The 15,370-nt window shown below is 61.5% G+C and overlaps 1 protein-coding gene across 2 annotated transcripts; it reads left to right on the forward strand.

Moving 5' to 3' along the window:
* Positions 1–5,078: 5,078 nt before the first annotated feature.
* CDK4 (cyclin dependent kinase 4) lies at positions 5,079–15,258 on the forward strand. 2 transcript variants are annotated; one of them, XM_050925312.1, is made up of 8 exons: positions 5,079–5,139; positions 6,079–6,312; positions 8,331–8,466; positions 8,848–9,015; positions 10,568–10,677; positions 11,696–11,746; positions 13,718–13,853; positions 14,384–15,258. In XM_050925312.1, the coding sequence occupies exons 2-8, from the start codon at positions 6,095–6,097 to the stop codon at positions 14,474–14,476; spliced, it is 912 nt and encodes a 303-aa protein (XP_050781269.1). In that variant the 5' UTR covers positions 5,079–5,139; positions 6,079–6,094; the 3' UTR covers positions 14,477–15,258. The 2 variants fall into 2 exon arrangements, with proteins under 2 accessions (XP_050781269.1, XP_050781268.1); XM_050925311.1 differs by lacking the exon at positions 5,079–5,139 and adding an exon at positions 5,427–5,512.
* Positions 15,259–15,370: the final 112 nt, after the last annotated feature.

Here is a 15,370-nt window from a genome sequence, read left to right on the forward strand (position 1 = left end):
AATACTGGCACGTTAGCCACGCAGTGCATGGGGAGCCCGGGACTGGAATCACCAGGGCAGAAGATCAGACTTGAGGTGCATCAGCAGAGCTGGATGTGGCAGGGCTGGTGCAAGGAAGTTTCAGGCCCTCGGCAAAACTTCCACCTTGTGGCCCCACCTCAGCTCTGCAGCAGCTCTTTGCCCCCTCCTCCGCCCTGAGGCACCTCCCACCCCCCCGCGGCAGTCCCCCCCCATGCAGCAGCTCCACCCCACTGTCCTGAGGCACTCCCTCCCATGGCAGCTCCCCACCCCCTGGCCCGGGGAGCCGTGCGGTACTTCCCCACCCCAGCTCACCTCTGCTCCGCGTCCTCCCCGAGCACGACGCCCCTGCTCTAATTCTAGTCCCAGGCTTGCGGCGCCAAACAGCTGATTGGCACTGCAAGCCTGGGAGGCATGAAACAGCGACTGCGTGGTGGAACCCCAGGCTGCCGGCGGCACGCTGATCCAGGGGAACCTCTGGGATGCCGGCGGTGGCTCAGATTCCCTCTCCCTCCCAGCACAGTGGCCGTTGAAACAACTTTAAAGAATTGGGGGGGCACCGCTTTTTGGCGCCCCCAAACCTTGGCGCCCTAGGCAACCACCTAGTTTGCCTAAATGGTAGCACCAGCCCTGGGATGTGGCCAGACCAATGCCGGAAAAGCAGGACAGGCTGTGTGGGCAGGGATGGACGGCCCAGGCCCTCCCCACCCAGTGCTGGTTAGGGTGTCCCGCTATCGGCCCCTTTCTCTCCTGAGCACATGCACAGGAAATCAAACAAACCCCAACCCCACCCTTTCTGGTTACAAAGAGACTGGAATCATTCCTTGAGAAATAGCTGGGAGACACCTTGGGAAATCTCTTCCCTGTCTCCGCTTGACCCCGGGGCTAAAATCCAGCTCCATGTGAAATGTACAATGGCTCAATTTTCTTTTCCGAGTCCCTAGGGTGCTTGGGGTGCACCAGGAGCTTGGCAGACAAGGGGAGACCAGATCCCTGCCTGGAACTGCTGATGTATGGGGCCCTTTCCCCATTTCTCTTTGTTACTATCAGGAAATGCCAGACACCCATTCAAACCACCCCAGAGCCCTGGCTCTCTGCGGCACCAGGCTGTGTCCCGCATGAGGGGGCATTTTCCCCTCTGCCCCACTTTGCTGTCTCTCTGGGCACAGCCGATGCCAGTTTTGGCTCGTCGGCAGCCCTGGAGCCGAAGCTGCACGGCCAGCCCTAAATAAAACCATCCATTATCGCAACATGCAGCTTCCCAGCAGAAAGGAGCAACGATGTCTTGAGCTGATTTAAGTAGCTTCAACTAATTATAAAGCTTAACGCCCAAAAGGCCGTTTACAGACAGGTCCCCGAGCGTTCCTTGTGTTGGCCTGCTTGCCATGCAAGGATGCACCGTCGTGCTCTGTGCCCACACTTCTGAGCAGAGGGAGCAGATCACAACTCCACAAAGAACCTTCTGCTTTGCTCCAGGCCGGGCTGAAGAATTGCCCGGGCAAGTATGGCATGGAGCAGAAGAGCATCCCCAACCGCAGTGCCAGCGTGAGGATGCAGGGAGGCTTGCTGGGCTGCAGTTTGCATGAGCTGGGGGCTCGTGGCCCATGGGGTTGGCAGGCGGCTGGGGATGCAAACACCGCTGGAAACTGCAATCCCGAGCCAGCTGATTGATTGTCCAGGATCCCAGGGTGCAAGCCCGGATTCCCTCAGCTTAGACTCTTAGACAGGCTGTGGCAGCCCTTGCTCCACCCCCCAGAAAGCCTGGCAGCGTGGGGTTAGCACCCTGGGACCGGCAGCCAGAGAGGCCCCACGTCTTGCCAATGATACAGCGAAATGGCATGAGGCAGCTGAATCCAGAGGGAGAGGAGAGCAACCCAGCAGGAGCTGGTGGTGTGGTGTCCTAGCAACACCTGTGTGCTGCAAAACCCCACCGGTGTGACCCATGGCCATGGGCTGAGCTGATCCCATCATTCCTGGCTGGGTCTGGGCTGCAAGAAGCCTTTGTTTTACATAATTGTCTGGGCGACGCTGCACCTGACCAGCCTGGCTTAGGCACCTTAGGATGCTTTGGAGCGGGGGGATCCATCTCTGTGATAAATGAAGGAGCAGCGGGGGAGCTTCCTTTTACAGACACTCAGCCCGCCAGGAGCTATAAAATCCCTCTTGGTAGCTGTTCTCTAATTGCTCTACCTGTAAAGGGTTAAACAGTCTCACCGTTATGCACAGGTAAAAGGAAGTGAGTGGGCACCTGGCCAGAAGAGCCAATGGGAAGGCTAGAGCTTTTTAAAATTGAGAAAAGACCCACCCACCCCTTTGTCTGTCTGTTGTTCTCCTGGGGAGAGGCAGACAGGGCAGAGCTATGTTGTAAGGAGCTTGGAACAAGTATGAAAAAATCATCAGCATCATACCTAGAAACTACGCATTTAAAACCCCAGTAGATCAGGAAATGTCTAGGAAGACACAATTAGGTTTATCTCTTTTATTTCATTATGGCTTATAGATTCCTCTGTGCTAATCCCAGGTGCTTTTGTTTTGCTTTGCTTGTAACCTGTAAACTGGACCTCAAGAAAGTGATTCTTGGTGCTTAATCCTTGTAGTTGCTCTTATTAAACCTGGCAATAGCCTGAGTTCCCAGATGCATTTTCTTGCTTTCTTTTTTTATTATTAAAATGTACCTTTTTAAAGAACAGAATTGGATTTTTGTGTCTTAAGAGGTTTCTGCAGATTGTTTAATTAGCTGGTGGCAGCAGCTGATTTCCCCCCCCCCCCCCACTTCTCAGCTCTTCCCTGGAGGGGTGTGTGAAACGGCATGAGGGTAGCCCATAGGAAGGAATTCCCAAGTGCTCCTTCCTGGGCTCCCAAAGGGGTTCTGCACTTGGGTGGTGGCAGCATCTACCCATCCAAGGTCAGAGAAAAGCTGTAACCTTGGAAGTTTAATACAAGGCTGGAGTGGCCAGTGATTAATTTTTAGAATCCTTGCGGGCCCCACCTTCTGCACTCAGAGTGCCAGCGTGGGGAATGAGCCTTGACAACCTCCATTAAGTCACCACCATAGCAACCGCAATTAGTGACCAGAAGGCAACGGAATCCAGGGGAGTGGGGATGGAATCATGAGGGAGCAGCTTCCAGTTCTCCTAGATAGGCTCCAGCTGTGGGCGAGACTGGGGTGTGCACCAGAGCTGGGAAGCCATGAGAGCCCCCATCCCCGTGGGCTGGGATGCAGGGGGAGGTTGGCAGGACATGCAGCAGTCACCATGCATCCAGAGCTTTAGTGGCATGAGAGATCTGCCCTCTGCTGACTGTGTGGATGGCCCAGGAGGAAAGAGGACCAGAGGGTGACACAGATCCCAGTCACAGAGGAATCTGTTGCTGCCAAGGGGCTGAGAGAAGGAAGAAAAGTCTGTATGGAGAGGAGCTCCCTTGGGGGCAGCCCCAACCCCATCACAAGCTCTGGGGGCTGGGAGCAGCACCATGATCCAGCCACCTTTAGTGGTGCTGACTCAACAGATCCAAGAGAAGCCTGCCTGAAACACCCAGCGATGCAGATGCGGCAACCAGGCACAGGCCTGTGCACAATGGGGTCCTGGTCCGAGATTGGGGTTCCTAGGTGCTACCACAATACGCCTTCTCCTCCTTGGCTGGTGCACCTGGAAGATAACAGCTCACTACTGGGGCTGGCGATGCTAGAGGAGATGTGTCGTGGTGCTGATGATCCAGAGTTCAAGCCAACTGGGGGTGGTTTACACCGGACAGATGGGTTCCTGGGAGGCTTGTGCTGCTTCCTTGGGGGCCACCAAGGTGGGGGAGGGGAGAGAAGAGCCTCAGAGTTGCCCTCAAGAGGCCGGATGTGGGTGTTGGGGATGCCAGGCTGGGCCCCTTCAGAGTAGCACCCCGCACCTCAGGCACCAAGGACGGGTGGGGCTCTGGCAGGGAAGCCAGGATGGGTCCTACCCTAGCTCCCCTAGGGGACGTGGATGTCAGCAGGGATCAACCTGGGGCAGCTGGCCCCTTGGCACACAGGAGCAGACTGCCTGTGGCCCCGGGGCTGGCCGCAGTAGTAGAGCTGTTATCCCACCTTAGAAAGGGAGCAGGCCCTTGCCAGGGGTCAGGGGAGCTCAGCCTTGCCCCACTCTGCCCCTCCTTGGAGAGAGGGACCCTCAAAACCTGCCCAGAACACAGGAGTCTGGGCTCTCCACGCCCCACAGAACCAAGGAACCCAGGAGTCCGGACTCCCCATGCCCCATGGAACCCAGGAGTCCGGGCTCTCCACGTCCCACAGAACCCAGGAGTCCAGACTCCCCCCATGGAACCAAGGAACCCAGGAGTCCGGACTCCCCATGCCCCACGGAACCCAGGAGTCCGGGCTCCCCCGACAGAACCAAGGAACCCAGGAGTCCGGGCTCTCCACACCCCACGGAACCCAGGAGTCCGGGCTCCCCCGACAGAACCAAGGAACCCAGGAGCCCGGGCTCCCCCGACAGAACCAAGGAACCCAGGAGCCCGGGCTCCCCCGACAGAACCAAGGAACCCAGGAGTCCGGGCTCTCCACACCCCACGGAACCCAGGAGTCCGGGCTCCTCCCATGGAACCAAGGAACCCAGGAGTCCGGACTCCCCATGCCCCATGGAACCCAGGAGCCCGGGCTCTCCACGTCCCACAGAACCCAGGAGTCCGGGCTCTCCCCACAGAACCAAGGAACCCAGGAGTCCGGACTCTCCACATCCCACAGAACCCAGGAGTCCAGACTCCCCCCCATGGAACCATGGAACCCAGGAGTCCGGGCTCTCCACGTCCCACGGAACCCAGGAGTCCGGGCTCTCCACATCCCACGGAACCCAGGAGTCCGGGCTCCCCCCACGGAACCAAGGAACCCAGGAGTCCGGGCTCCCTGCACGGAACCCAGGAGTCCGGGCTCTCCACGTCCCACGGAACCCAGGAGTCCGGGCTCCCCCCACGGAACCAAGGAACCCAGGCGTCCGGGCGAGTGGGGGGAGGGGGCTGCTCCATCGACCTTCCTGCCGGCCCGTCTCGCTGGTTCCGGTCCTCCGGCCCCGCCCCCGCCCGGGCCCCGCCGCCGACACCCGCGGCCCCCGGCCCCGACCGCTGCGCTGCCACCTCGGGGTGAGTCCGCGCCCCCCCCGACCTCCCCCTCCCGGGCCCCGCCTCCCCGCGGCCCCCCCCCGCGGCCCCCACAGCCCCCCCCCGCCAGCCCCCCCGCCTGGGAATTCTGCCCCCCCCGCACTGCCCCCCAAGTTAGCCCCTGCCGGGGGGGGTGCTGGTCCCCATGGGGATTCCCAGGGGAGGGGCAGTTCAGCTCCCTCCCCTCCCCTCCCCCACAGCACATGGTGCGGGCCGGTGGGGGCAGGGCTGGCCCTGGCCGGGGGGGTGGGACCGGGGTGGGGCGAGCCCTTTGCCCGGAGCCTCCCCAGCGACCGGACCGGAGCCTCCCTCTGCCCAGGGCGCCGGAGCAGGGTTTCTGCGCTGAAATGGCCAGGTGGGGTGTCTGTTATTGTAGGGTCGCTCATGGGGGCTGGGCCCCACGCGTCGTGTGCTTCCCCCCCACACACACACACGTGGGTGCCCTTGTAGGGCTGCCCAAGGGGTCTGGGGCCGAGGTCGCTGCTGTTGTAGGGTGGCTGTGGATATGGGGGGGTCGGTGCATTTTTAGGGTGGCATGGGACAGCTGTAATGTGTGTCTGTGTGTGTGGGTGTGGGGGGGTCTGTGGTAGGGTTATTGAGGTGGTGGGGCAGCCTTTCTGGGGTCGCTCAGGGTCCCAGGTGCTGGGCAGTTGTGGGGTCGCCCTGGCTCTGCTGCGGGAGCCCCATATTATATGTTTCAGGGGTGGGCTAGGGTGGAAGGTGACACATCTATCTTGGGTGGGGAGGGGGGGCATGGGATCCAATAGCAGGGGATTGAGCTGCGGGGGAGCAGACAGGGTATCTGAGTGAGGGGGAGCGGGCTGGGCAGTGGGGTGCAAGAGGGAGCAGGCGAGGTTGCTAACCGGTCATAATCCCCTCTGCCGGAGTCTCTGCTTAACCCGCCATCCCCTTCCCTCCTAGCCGGCGTGGAGCCAGGATGGCGAAGGAGATGCGGGCACAGTACGAGCCGGTGGCGGAGATCGGCGTCGGCGCCTATGGCACCGTCTACAAGGCCAGGGACCTGCAGAGCGGCAAGTTCGTGGCCCTCAAGAACGTGCGCGTCCAGACCAACGAGAACGGGCTGCCGCTCTCCACCGTGCGCGAGGTGGCTCTGCTTAAGCGGTTGGAGCATTTCGACCACCCCAACATCGTCCGGTGAGGCGCTGGGGGCGGCTGTACGGACGGGGAAGGGCTGGGGGGAAGCCAAGACCCAGGGAGGACTTGCACGTGGTGCCCCGTCACGTGGGGCGGGGCTGGCAGGCGCTTAATTTGCATTGGAGGGAGTTTGGTTTTGGGGACCCAACAGCCACTTCCCTCTGGGATAAAGGCCCCAGGCTGTGCAAGAAGGGGAATCAGTATCCCATGGGGGGGGGGCTCCCCCCCAGCTTGGGGGTGTGGGTAGAAAGGAAAAGGAGGCTTGGGGGCATGGGTGGGAGACAAGATGTGGGGAGGGGTCCCCAATCGGGGTCTGCATAGGAGGCACATGGCTAGGCCTGCTTGGGAGGTTGGAGTGGCCATGCAGGGGACAGAACCCTGCCCTGCTCTCTGGGGCCTCTCTTCCTGTATGAGCTAATCCCTGGGAGCTGGAAGCAGCCCCAGGCCGCTTTGCGCTCGTTTTTCCAGCTCTGGGAAATGTGCGGCCGGTTCTAGGAATTGAGCCGCGGCGGCCTGGGAGCTGCCTCCTTCCTGCAAGTTCTGAAACGCCGGCGCCGGGGCTGGGCCGCGGGATGGCTCGACTGGCAACCGGGCGGGTTTCCACTGGCAGAGGATGTCTGTCCTCCCGCTCCCGCCGAGGGGCCCGCCTGCGCTGGGGGTGGGGGAGGAGGCTCAAGAGCTGCTCTGAGTCTTGCCCGGCCTTGGCCCCCAGGTGTTTATAGGCCTGGTGCATTAGGGCTTTTCTGCCAGCCGGTTCCGCTCTGCTGGGGGTCCGGCCCACCCCTGCCTGGGGCACTGCTGGCTTTACAGAAACACTGGGGTGACGGCAGGAGAGCTCCAGGGAAGGAGGTCACTGGTGGGTGGGGTCCCTGTCCTGCCCCTCTCCTGGCTGGATGAGATGCTCGGGGGGTAAATTGAGACGTTTTCGGGAGCTTCTAAAAATCCAGCTTCGGTAGCAGGGCCTTGGCGGGAGGGGATGGGGGCAGGGCTGGTGGGACGAGTGGCAAGCCATTGGGGAGAGGAGTGGGTGTCGGGAGGCAGGAGAAGCGGCGGGGCAGGGGTGCGTTGGGGACTGAGGGCAGCCGCATCTCAAGGGACCGTAGCTTTTTAAGCGTTTAGCTCCCTGGTGGCCTCCTATGGTGAGAGGGGCTAGTGGAGCTGTCCCGACCCCACTGCGAAGGGCCAGGCCCTGGCACACTGCCCCCAAGTGATCTCCAGGAGTGGGGACACTGCTGCCCTCGGCTCTACGGCTCCCCCTGTCAGAGGAGCTTGCAGGGGCTGGTTCTGTCGCATTCTGTCTACACGTGAGCCCGGCCCAGCCGTTTCCCAGGCAGTTCCCAGCCCCTTGCCAGTCTCTGTGAGCCAGAGGGCAGTATGGGGGTGCAGTGGGGGAAGGAGCTCCCTGTCCTGCGCTGATTAGCTTCCAGGAAGCAGGGAGGAAGCAGTGGGGCCCCAGGAATTGCTGATTGAGTTAGCCAGATAAGAGTCTCCAGCCCTGCCTCGGGCTATCTGGCGGTAGGATCTGCAGCTCGGGAATCGAATCAGCCTGGTACTGGCTGCAGCTCTGTTATTGGGGGGGGGGGGGGGGTTGATGCTATGAGCTCAGGGACATGCTCAGAACAGGGGCTCAGGAAGCGTGTCCCCAAATTACCATGTGATATGAAGCATGGGGAGCAGGAGAGGGGGCTGAATGTTGGGATTGAGGGACATTGGCAGAGCGGGGGGGGAGGGGGCTGGGTTAGCAGGGGGCTGCAGGTCAGGACTGAGGGGCATTGGCAGAGCTGTGAACCATCTCTCTAGATGGGCCTGGGGGCGGTCCTTGGCCCCCATCTGTCCCGCCTTGGGTCCAGACAGCCCTGGTCCTTCGTATTGTGTTGAGCTGGATTGTTGAGTTTCTGCAGCTGCGAGCGGGAGCCCCCTTCCAGCAGAGCATGTGTCAGTCAGACCCCTGCCTGGCCCCTCCCTCCCGCACTCAGATCCCCAGCCCCCGCCAAGCTCCCTTCTCCGCCGCCCCGCAGGTTGATGGACGTCTGCGCCACCACCCGGACAGAGCGCGAGACCAAGGTGACCCTGGTGTTCGAGCACGTGGATCAGGACCTGAAGACGTATCTGGACAAGGCGCCGGCCCCTGGCTTGCCAGTGGAGAAGATAAAGGTATGAGGGAAACCGAGCCCTCGGCTGTAGGGACCTTCGGGGGTGCTCCCACCCCGCGGTACCCACTGCCCTTGTGACAGAGGCTGCTAGGGTGATCAGGGAGGGGAGAGCTGCTTGCCCAGAGGAGGCTCCAGGAGCTGGGCTGGTTCAGCCTGGCCTAAACACATCTGATTGCTCTCCATCAGTACAGCTGGGGGAAGCCCAGGGGAGGGACGAGCTAGTGAAGCCAAAAGACAATGAATTGGATGGCATGACAGGCTCCAGGGCTGGACTCGATGCCCCAGGAGGGTCCTTCCTGTCCTGTATCCCTGGCCCCCGCCCCACCTGTGCTGCTGGGGTAGGCGGGGAATCTGACCCTGCGCTCTCCCCCTGCTCGGCCAGGATCTGATGCGCCAGTTCCTGAGCGGCCTGGACTTCCTGCACTCCAATTGCATCGTGCACCGCGACCTAAAGCCGGAGAACATCCTGGTGACTAGCAGTGGGCAAGTGAAGCTGGCGGACTTCGGCCTGGCCCGGATCTACAGCTGCCAGATGGCCCTGACCCCTGTGGTGAGCACTCGGCCTGTGTGTGTGGAGGGGGTAGACAGGAGCAGCTTTTGGTTCATGGAGCCTGGCTTGGAAATGCTGAGGTGCCTCCTCCCCTGCTGGTCCCCAGGCCCTCTGCCATCCCGCACTTGTGGTTGTGATGCAGATGCCTGGATCCCTCCTCAAATACTCTGCCCTTGGTGCTGAGGCTCCTGCCACTGTGGGGAGGGGAGAGCCACTGCCGTGGGTGGGGATGGCAGGTTGGGAGCCGCATGAGCCTGAGTCACTGGAGGGTGACTGCCTGCTGCCTCATCCTCTGCTGCGGGCATCTTCCCCCAGAGGTGCCGGCCCGGCCCCAAGCCAGAGATCCTGTGCTGGGCGACAGGCTCCTTCCCCGGGCCGGCCTGGCCTGGTCTGCTCTCACTGTCTGAGCCCACACGGTGCTCCGAGCAGACGGGGCAGCAGCCCGCTGGGTGCCCTCTCTGCTGCAAAGGGAGGATTTCCCCAGGGTTCGGAGCCACCCAGACATGAGTGCTTCCCAGTTACCCCCATCAGTGGGATCTTCACTCAGCTTCTACAGGGCACCACCCGTGGGGGGATTACGGTGACCAGACAGCAAAGGTGAAAAATCGGGATGGAGGTGGGGGTAATAGGAGCCTATATAAGAAAAAGACGCAAAAATTGGGACTGTCTCTATAGAATCAGGACCTCGGTCATCCTAGGGGGGATCCCGGGGAGACCATGCTGAGTGGTCCCCCTGCCGCCGATGTTGCTGGGAGCGGGGTGTGCTGGGAACCTGGCAGAGGCTTGGGCGCACTCAGCCATCATTGGGCTGGGCTCCCAGGGCCCTTATTGGGCTGGGGGGTCCAAGAACCGGGCGGGGGGCACGGTATAGCTGGAGCTCATGGCTGTGTGAGCAGCAAGGGGGCCTGACTCAGCAGCTCTTCCTTCTCCGGGGGCTGGAGATCCAGGGCCTAGTCTGAGGGCCCCTGCCCTGCTTGAGGGCTGAGAGAAATGAGGGTTCTCCAAGCTGTTAACTTTCAGCTCTTGGGGCACCTGGGGGCAGGGCCTGGGGCAGCCCTGCCCGGGCAGGCTGGGTCTGTTGCTGGGATGCTGCTGTCGGGGTTTACCCGGTCACGTCTCCACGGAGTCGAGCTCCAGTGTGGTGGGTCTCTGTGCTGGGGGGTGGAAGGGGGGAAGCTGCAGTCTCTGGCAGCCCCCATGCTGCTTCCCCTCAGCCAGTGGGGTGCGTGGAATCTGTAGGGTAAATATTGTGCCATAAGCAGGAAGTGGGACTGGCGGGTGGGGACACTCAGCCTAAAGGCATTTCCTGCCAAGCAGGGATCAGGAGCTCTGAGCTTCCAACCAGCCCTGGAGAGACTCTCCCTCCAGGAGATGGGGGACTCATAAGCTGTTTGCGGGAGGGGAGCCCTAAACCCCAGCAGGCGTCTAGCCAGGGATGGGGACACAGTCTCTTTCTGGGAAGCATCAGGACGTGTGGCCTTGGGGGCTGCCTAACTGTGAGGGCCCCTTTGAGCTTGTCGCACCCCCCTCCCATGTGACTGTGCCCGTGCAGGTGGTTACCTTGTGGTACCGCGCCCCGGAAGTGCTGCTCCAGTCGACCTATGCCACCCCCGTGGACATGTGGAGCGTCGGCTGCATCTTTGCCGAGATGTTCCGGCGAAAGTGAGTGTGCGTGGGGAGGAGCTTGGCGGGTGCTGAGCAGGGCTGGGGTGCGGGCAATGGAGTTCCTGCAGACACAGGGTGGGCACTGGGTGGCGTGGGCACGGGCGGGTGAGGGCGTGGCTGTGTGTGGTGTGGGTAGGTCTGGCTGCGTGTCTTTGTATAACCTTGAACCCCACCCACAACCTCCCAGGTTGGCATCTCCCCAGCACCACTTAACTCAGGACCCCAAAGTGCTTGATGCCAGGGGGTTGGTCTTGCCAGGTCCCTTCTCTGGGTGGGAGGCGTCTTGCCTGAGATCTCACACAGCCAGGAACCCTGACTCCCAGGCCCCTGCTCCGACCAGTCAGTCACACTGCCTTGCGGTAACGTGGCCCTGTTGGGGACTAGGACGGGCACGGCTGGGTTGACTCTGGCCTCCGGCTGGCGGCAGCCCATGGTGGGGAGCCCACCTGCTGGTCTCTGCCTTCTCCCCCCCCCCCCCCCCCCAGCCCCTTGCCGTAGCTTAGCAAGCCCAGCTGGGAGACAATTAGGGCTGAGCCAGGAACTACCCCCCCCCCCCCAGGCTTATCGGCTGGGCTCTGTGCTGATAGACAGGGAGGGGCCCCGTGCTGCCAGATCTCCCCTCCCGGCCTTGTGGGCTCAGCTCTGGGCCTCTCCAGGGGTGGGGGGGATGTGTGATAATGAGGCTGACGCCCTGGTGCCCAGCGGGCCCCTTCTGGGCAGGTCATGGCTAGCTGGGGGAGGGGGAGTTGGGCCCTGGCCTCGTTACTGTCCTTGTTACTGGCCCCCCTAAGCCCTCCTGCCATTGTTCAGCCTCTTTGGCCTCTGAGTGGACGGGAGGGTGACGTGGGTGGGAGTCTGTGCCCATGCAGCCACCTCTGGGTAGGGACGGAGCAGCTGAGCAGATCCCGGCTCTGATTCTGATATGAGTCCTGCCCCAAAGGGAGAGGGGAGGGGGCTAACGGTGGAGAGCACGCCCCACGCTCAGCTCAGCAGCCAGCCCCTCTTTCCCCTGCAGGCCCCTCTTCTGTGGCAACTCAGAAGCCGACCAGCTGGGCAAGATTTTTGAGTAAGTTCTGAAGCTTCCCTAGTGTCTTGCGGGAGAGGGCTGGATGGGGGCAGGGGTGGTCCCCTGGGATCTCAGCAAGGGGAGGGGGGTTAGGCACTAAGGGCAGAGCCAGGGTGGGGCTGGGCTACCCAGCCCTGGGTGAGAGCTGCTGATTGATGGGACAGGGTGGGGCAGTGTGCCTGGGTGTAGCGCTGCTGCTGGAGGTAGAAACACAAGAGTTTGTGGGGTGGGGGGGCTGCTGGGAGCTTGTCGTCTCCGTAACCAACCCACCCTGCTGTGCTCCAAGATCAGACCGGGTCCAGCCTTGTGCTGCTTAGTGACCTCCTTTCCCATCCCCGCTTCCCTCCCCGGGGGGCCAAGGCAGGAGGCGACCGGCCGAGGGGTTCTGTTGCCGCATGGAGCAGAATGTCCAGGGAGCTGCCTCGTGCAAGCGGCCTGGTGCCCAGTGGTGTGGGCAGCTCTGTGCTAGAGGAGAGAAGGTGCATTTCAACCCTGGTGCCGAGGGGACAGTAGCGTCTAGGAGCACCAGTCACAGACCGGGACCCCTTGGTGCACGGTGCTGCGCAGACGGAACAGAGACGGCCCTTGCCCCAGAGAGTGGCCGCTGTAAGGGAACAGTCTGGTGAACATGGGTTACGTTAGTGGGGATTAAAGAGGCCCCTTTGTTCCTAGCAGAGACAAGGTGTAAGGGAGTCCCCGGGCGACGCTCTGGAGCTGCTCCCTACGAAGCCAGCCAGGACTCTGGGGAAGTCTCCCCTCTCGGAGCAGACTGGCTCCAGGGCAAGACGCTCACACAGCTTCACCTTCCTGGGTTTGACCTTGGAGCATTCAGCATCCTCTGTCCCTCCGTACGCTTCCCACAGCGAGCCCACCCAGGCGGGGGCCTGGGGAAGCCACCGGGTTCTGCACGCCCACTTCGCAGTCAGACGTGACTCTCAGCCAGCCAGTAAAACAGAGGTTTATTAGATGACAGGAACACGGGCTAAAACAGAGCTTGTAGGTACAGAGAACAGGACCCCTCACCCGGGTCCATTCTGGGGGGCAGTGAGCCAGACACCCACGTCTGCACTTCACTCCTCATCCCCAGCCAGCTCCAAACTGACTCTCCAGCCCCTCCTCCTCTGCTTTGTCCCTTTCTGGGGCCAGGTCACCTGATTCTTTTGTTCTCCAACACCTTTAGCTACCCCCTTGCAGGGGGGAAGGGCCCAGGCCATCAGTTGCCAGGAGACAGTGTCGGCCATTTATGTACACTGGCCCTTTGCTCTGCAACAATTACACCCCCCTTATCCCACCACCTAGAGACTTAAGAAATATATAGGGGAAACTGAGGCACCCCTGCAGTATTTAGAGGAAACATTAAGAGCAGTCCCAGTTCATCACACAAGGCTGGAGGGGCAGAGAGCCGGGGTGGGGGAGATCCTGGGACTCGTGGGTGAGGGATTCGGAACTGGGCCGGGAGAGGCTTTTGTCTGAAGAGGCTGAGGATGTGTAGGGGTGGGCGGGAGATGGGACAGCGAGTCGCTAGTGGGTCAGGGAGCCTGGGCTCAGCTCACGAAGGGCTTATCAATGAAACGGAAAGCCGATATCCTTGGAAACCCATGCAGTGTTAGCCTGGGGAACTCACTGCCACAGGAGCTCATGAGGCCAAGAGCTTGGCAGGGTTCAGAAGAGAATCCGACCCCTCCCCCCCATGGGTAACGAGACAGACAGAGAGAAAAATAGCTTGTTTTTAAACAAGGGATCAGAGTCCTTTAGCCTCAGGGCAGAGGGAAAACGCTGTTCCCTTGCATCCCAGGCAGGGTTCCTCGCACCTTCCTCCTGCCCTTGGTTGGATGGGACAGTGGGCTGTGTGGACCTCTGCTCTGGGCTAGCAGTGCCCATGTCCCACCCCCTTCCTGGGTGCCAGTTGCTGTGCAAAATCCACCCCCTCCCTGCTGCCCTGTCCCAGTCATTCTCTTCCCTCCCCCACAGCATGATCGGGCTCCCGGCAGAGGATGACTGGCCCCTGGACGTGGCCCTGCCGCACTGCGCCTTCACAGCACGCTCCCCGCAGCCCGTGGAGATGTTTGTGCCAGAGATGGAGAAGCTGGGGGGACAGCTTCTCTTGGTAGGTCGGGGCGGGGGGAGACGATGTGGGAGTAAGGGGGGGAAGCAGCAATAATTCAGCCTGAGAAGGAGAATTGGGGAGGGGGCCCTCTGGAGCCCTCTGGGCTTTGCGTCCGAGCCCCTAGAGCTGCTGATGCTGCTTGGAGAGACAAAGGCCTGATCCGTGTTTGTTCCCACCGCAAAACCAGTCCGTGGGGTCGGCTGACTCCGGAAATGACATGCCCAGGAGCATCGGCAGAGCCGGGGGGAGCATGCCGTGCTGGGAGAGCAGGGGGCTGCGCATCGGGATTGTGGAGCACCAGCAGAGCTGCGTGGTGGGGAGTCGGGGGTTGGGAGCGCTGGGGGCTGCGGGTCGGGGAGGGGGGACAGGACACAGGGTCCTGTTAATTTGCCCTTCGCTCTTTGAACACCCAGTTAGCTCAGCTGGCCCCCAGCTGATCCATTGGGTGCGGAGGCTTAGCCCCAAAGTCCCTCTCTGTGGGGGTAGGGTGGGGGTCCGTCCCATTTAACCCTTTCTCCTCTCCTCCCTAGGAGATGCTGACCTTTAACCCCTACCAGCGGATCTCGGCCTTCAACGCACTGCGTCACCTTTACCTCCAGGACAAGAGCCTGGTGGAGGGATAACGCCCCAGCGCCCCCCTCTCCCCTCCACGGGGACCCAACAGAGGACTCGGGATAGTGCCAGTTCTGCACCCGCAGCCACGGCCCCTCCTCACTTTCAGTCCCCTGCACCTGCCCCACGCACACGGAGACAGACTCGAGCAGGGAGCGAGACGCCTCCTCCCCAGGGACGCTGGGATTCCGGTGGCGTCTCCCCTCCCCCCCCCAATAGGCGCCTGGTCCCGAGCAGGCCTAGCTCTGTTGAAGGTCAGTTTGTGTTGGGAGGGGGCCCGGCGGGGCCTCACCCGAGTTCTCACGGACACTTTGAGTAGCCTTTTGTAACCGTTTACAAGATAACTGTTGCTGCCTTATCGCATTCCAGCCTCCTGCTGCTGGTCTCAGCTCTTCCCACCCCCCTAGCGAGGGGCTGAGAGCAGCACGACAGGCCCCTCCCACTCCCCACACTTGGGGCAGGTGGGGGTTTTTTTACAAGAAATATTCACGCGCGGTTTTTCTACTGCCAGGGCTATGGGCCAGGGCGAACTGCCCTATTCTTGGTGCACATGTGAGAGTTGCTTCCCTGAGGGTGGACTGGGGAATCCCGGGGGGGGGTACTCCCCCGGGGCCAGGGATCGACAGTTTATATTTATAATGATTTTTCTCAGACACTTTTTTTTTTTTTTTTTAAATCGGCTCTAAATATGGTAAGAGTCCAATAAAGGGAAGGCAGGGGGATGGGAGGGCAGCACCCAGGCAGACCTGGCTGCCCTGGCGTGTGGCCCCACCCCAGCCTGCTTTGTCACTTGGCTTGCCTGAAAGTGTCTTGGGTTTGACTGATGCGGCTGAGAAGCCAAGACCGCGCCCCTAGTCATGTGGGGGTCAGAGGTCCCCTTCCTCTGATCACTGCTGCCCCAGTGA

Source organism: Gopherus flavomarginatus, chromosome 16, assembly GCF_025201925.1.
Source record: "Gopherus flavomarginatus isolate rGopFla2 chromosome 16, rGopFla2.mat.asm, whole genome shotgun sequence".
Classification (NCBI taxonomy): domain Eukaryota; kingdom Metazoa; phylum Chordata; order Testudines; family Testudinidae; genus Gopherus; species Gopherus flavomarginatus.

Excerpts from the sequence above, each read along its gene's own strand:
- CDK4 (XM_050925311.1), top strand. Across the intron at positions 6,313-8,330 it reads GACCACCCCAACATCGTCCG|GTTGATGGACGTCTGCGCCA; the intron begins GTGAGGCGCTGG and ends GCCGCCCCGCAG. Across the intron at positions 13,854-14,383 it reads TGGGGGGACAGCTTCTCTTG|GAGATGCTGACCTTTAACCC; the intron begins GTAGGTCGGGGC and ends TCTCCTCCCTAG.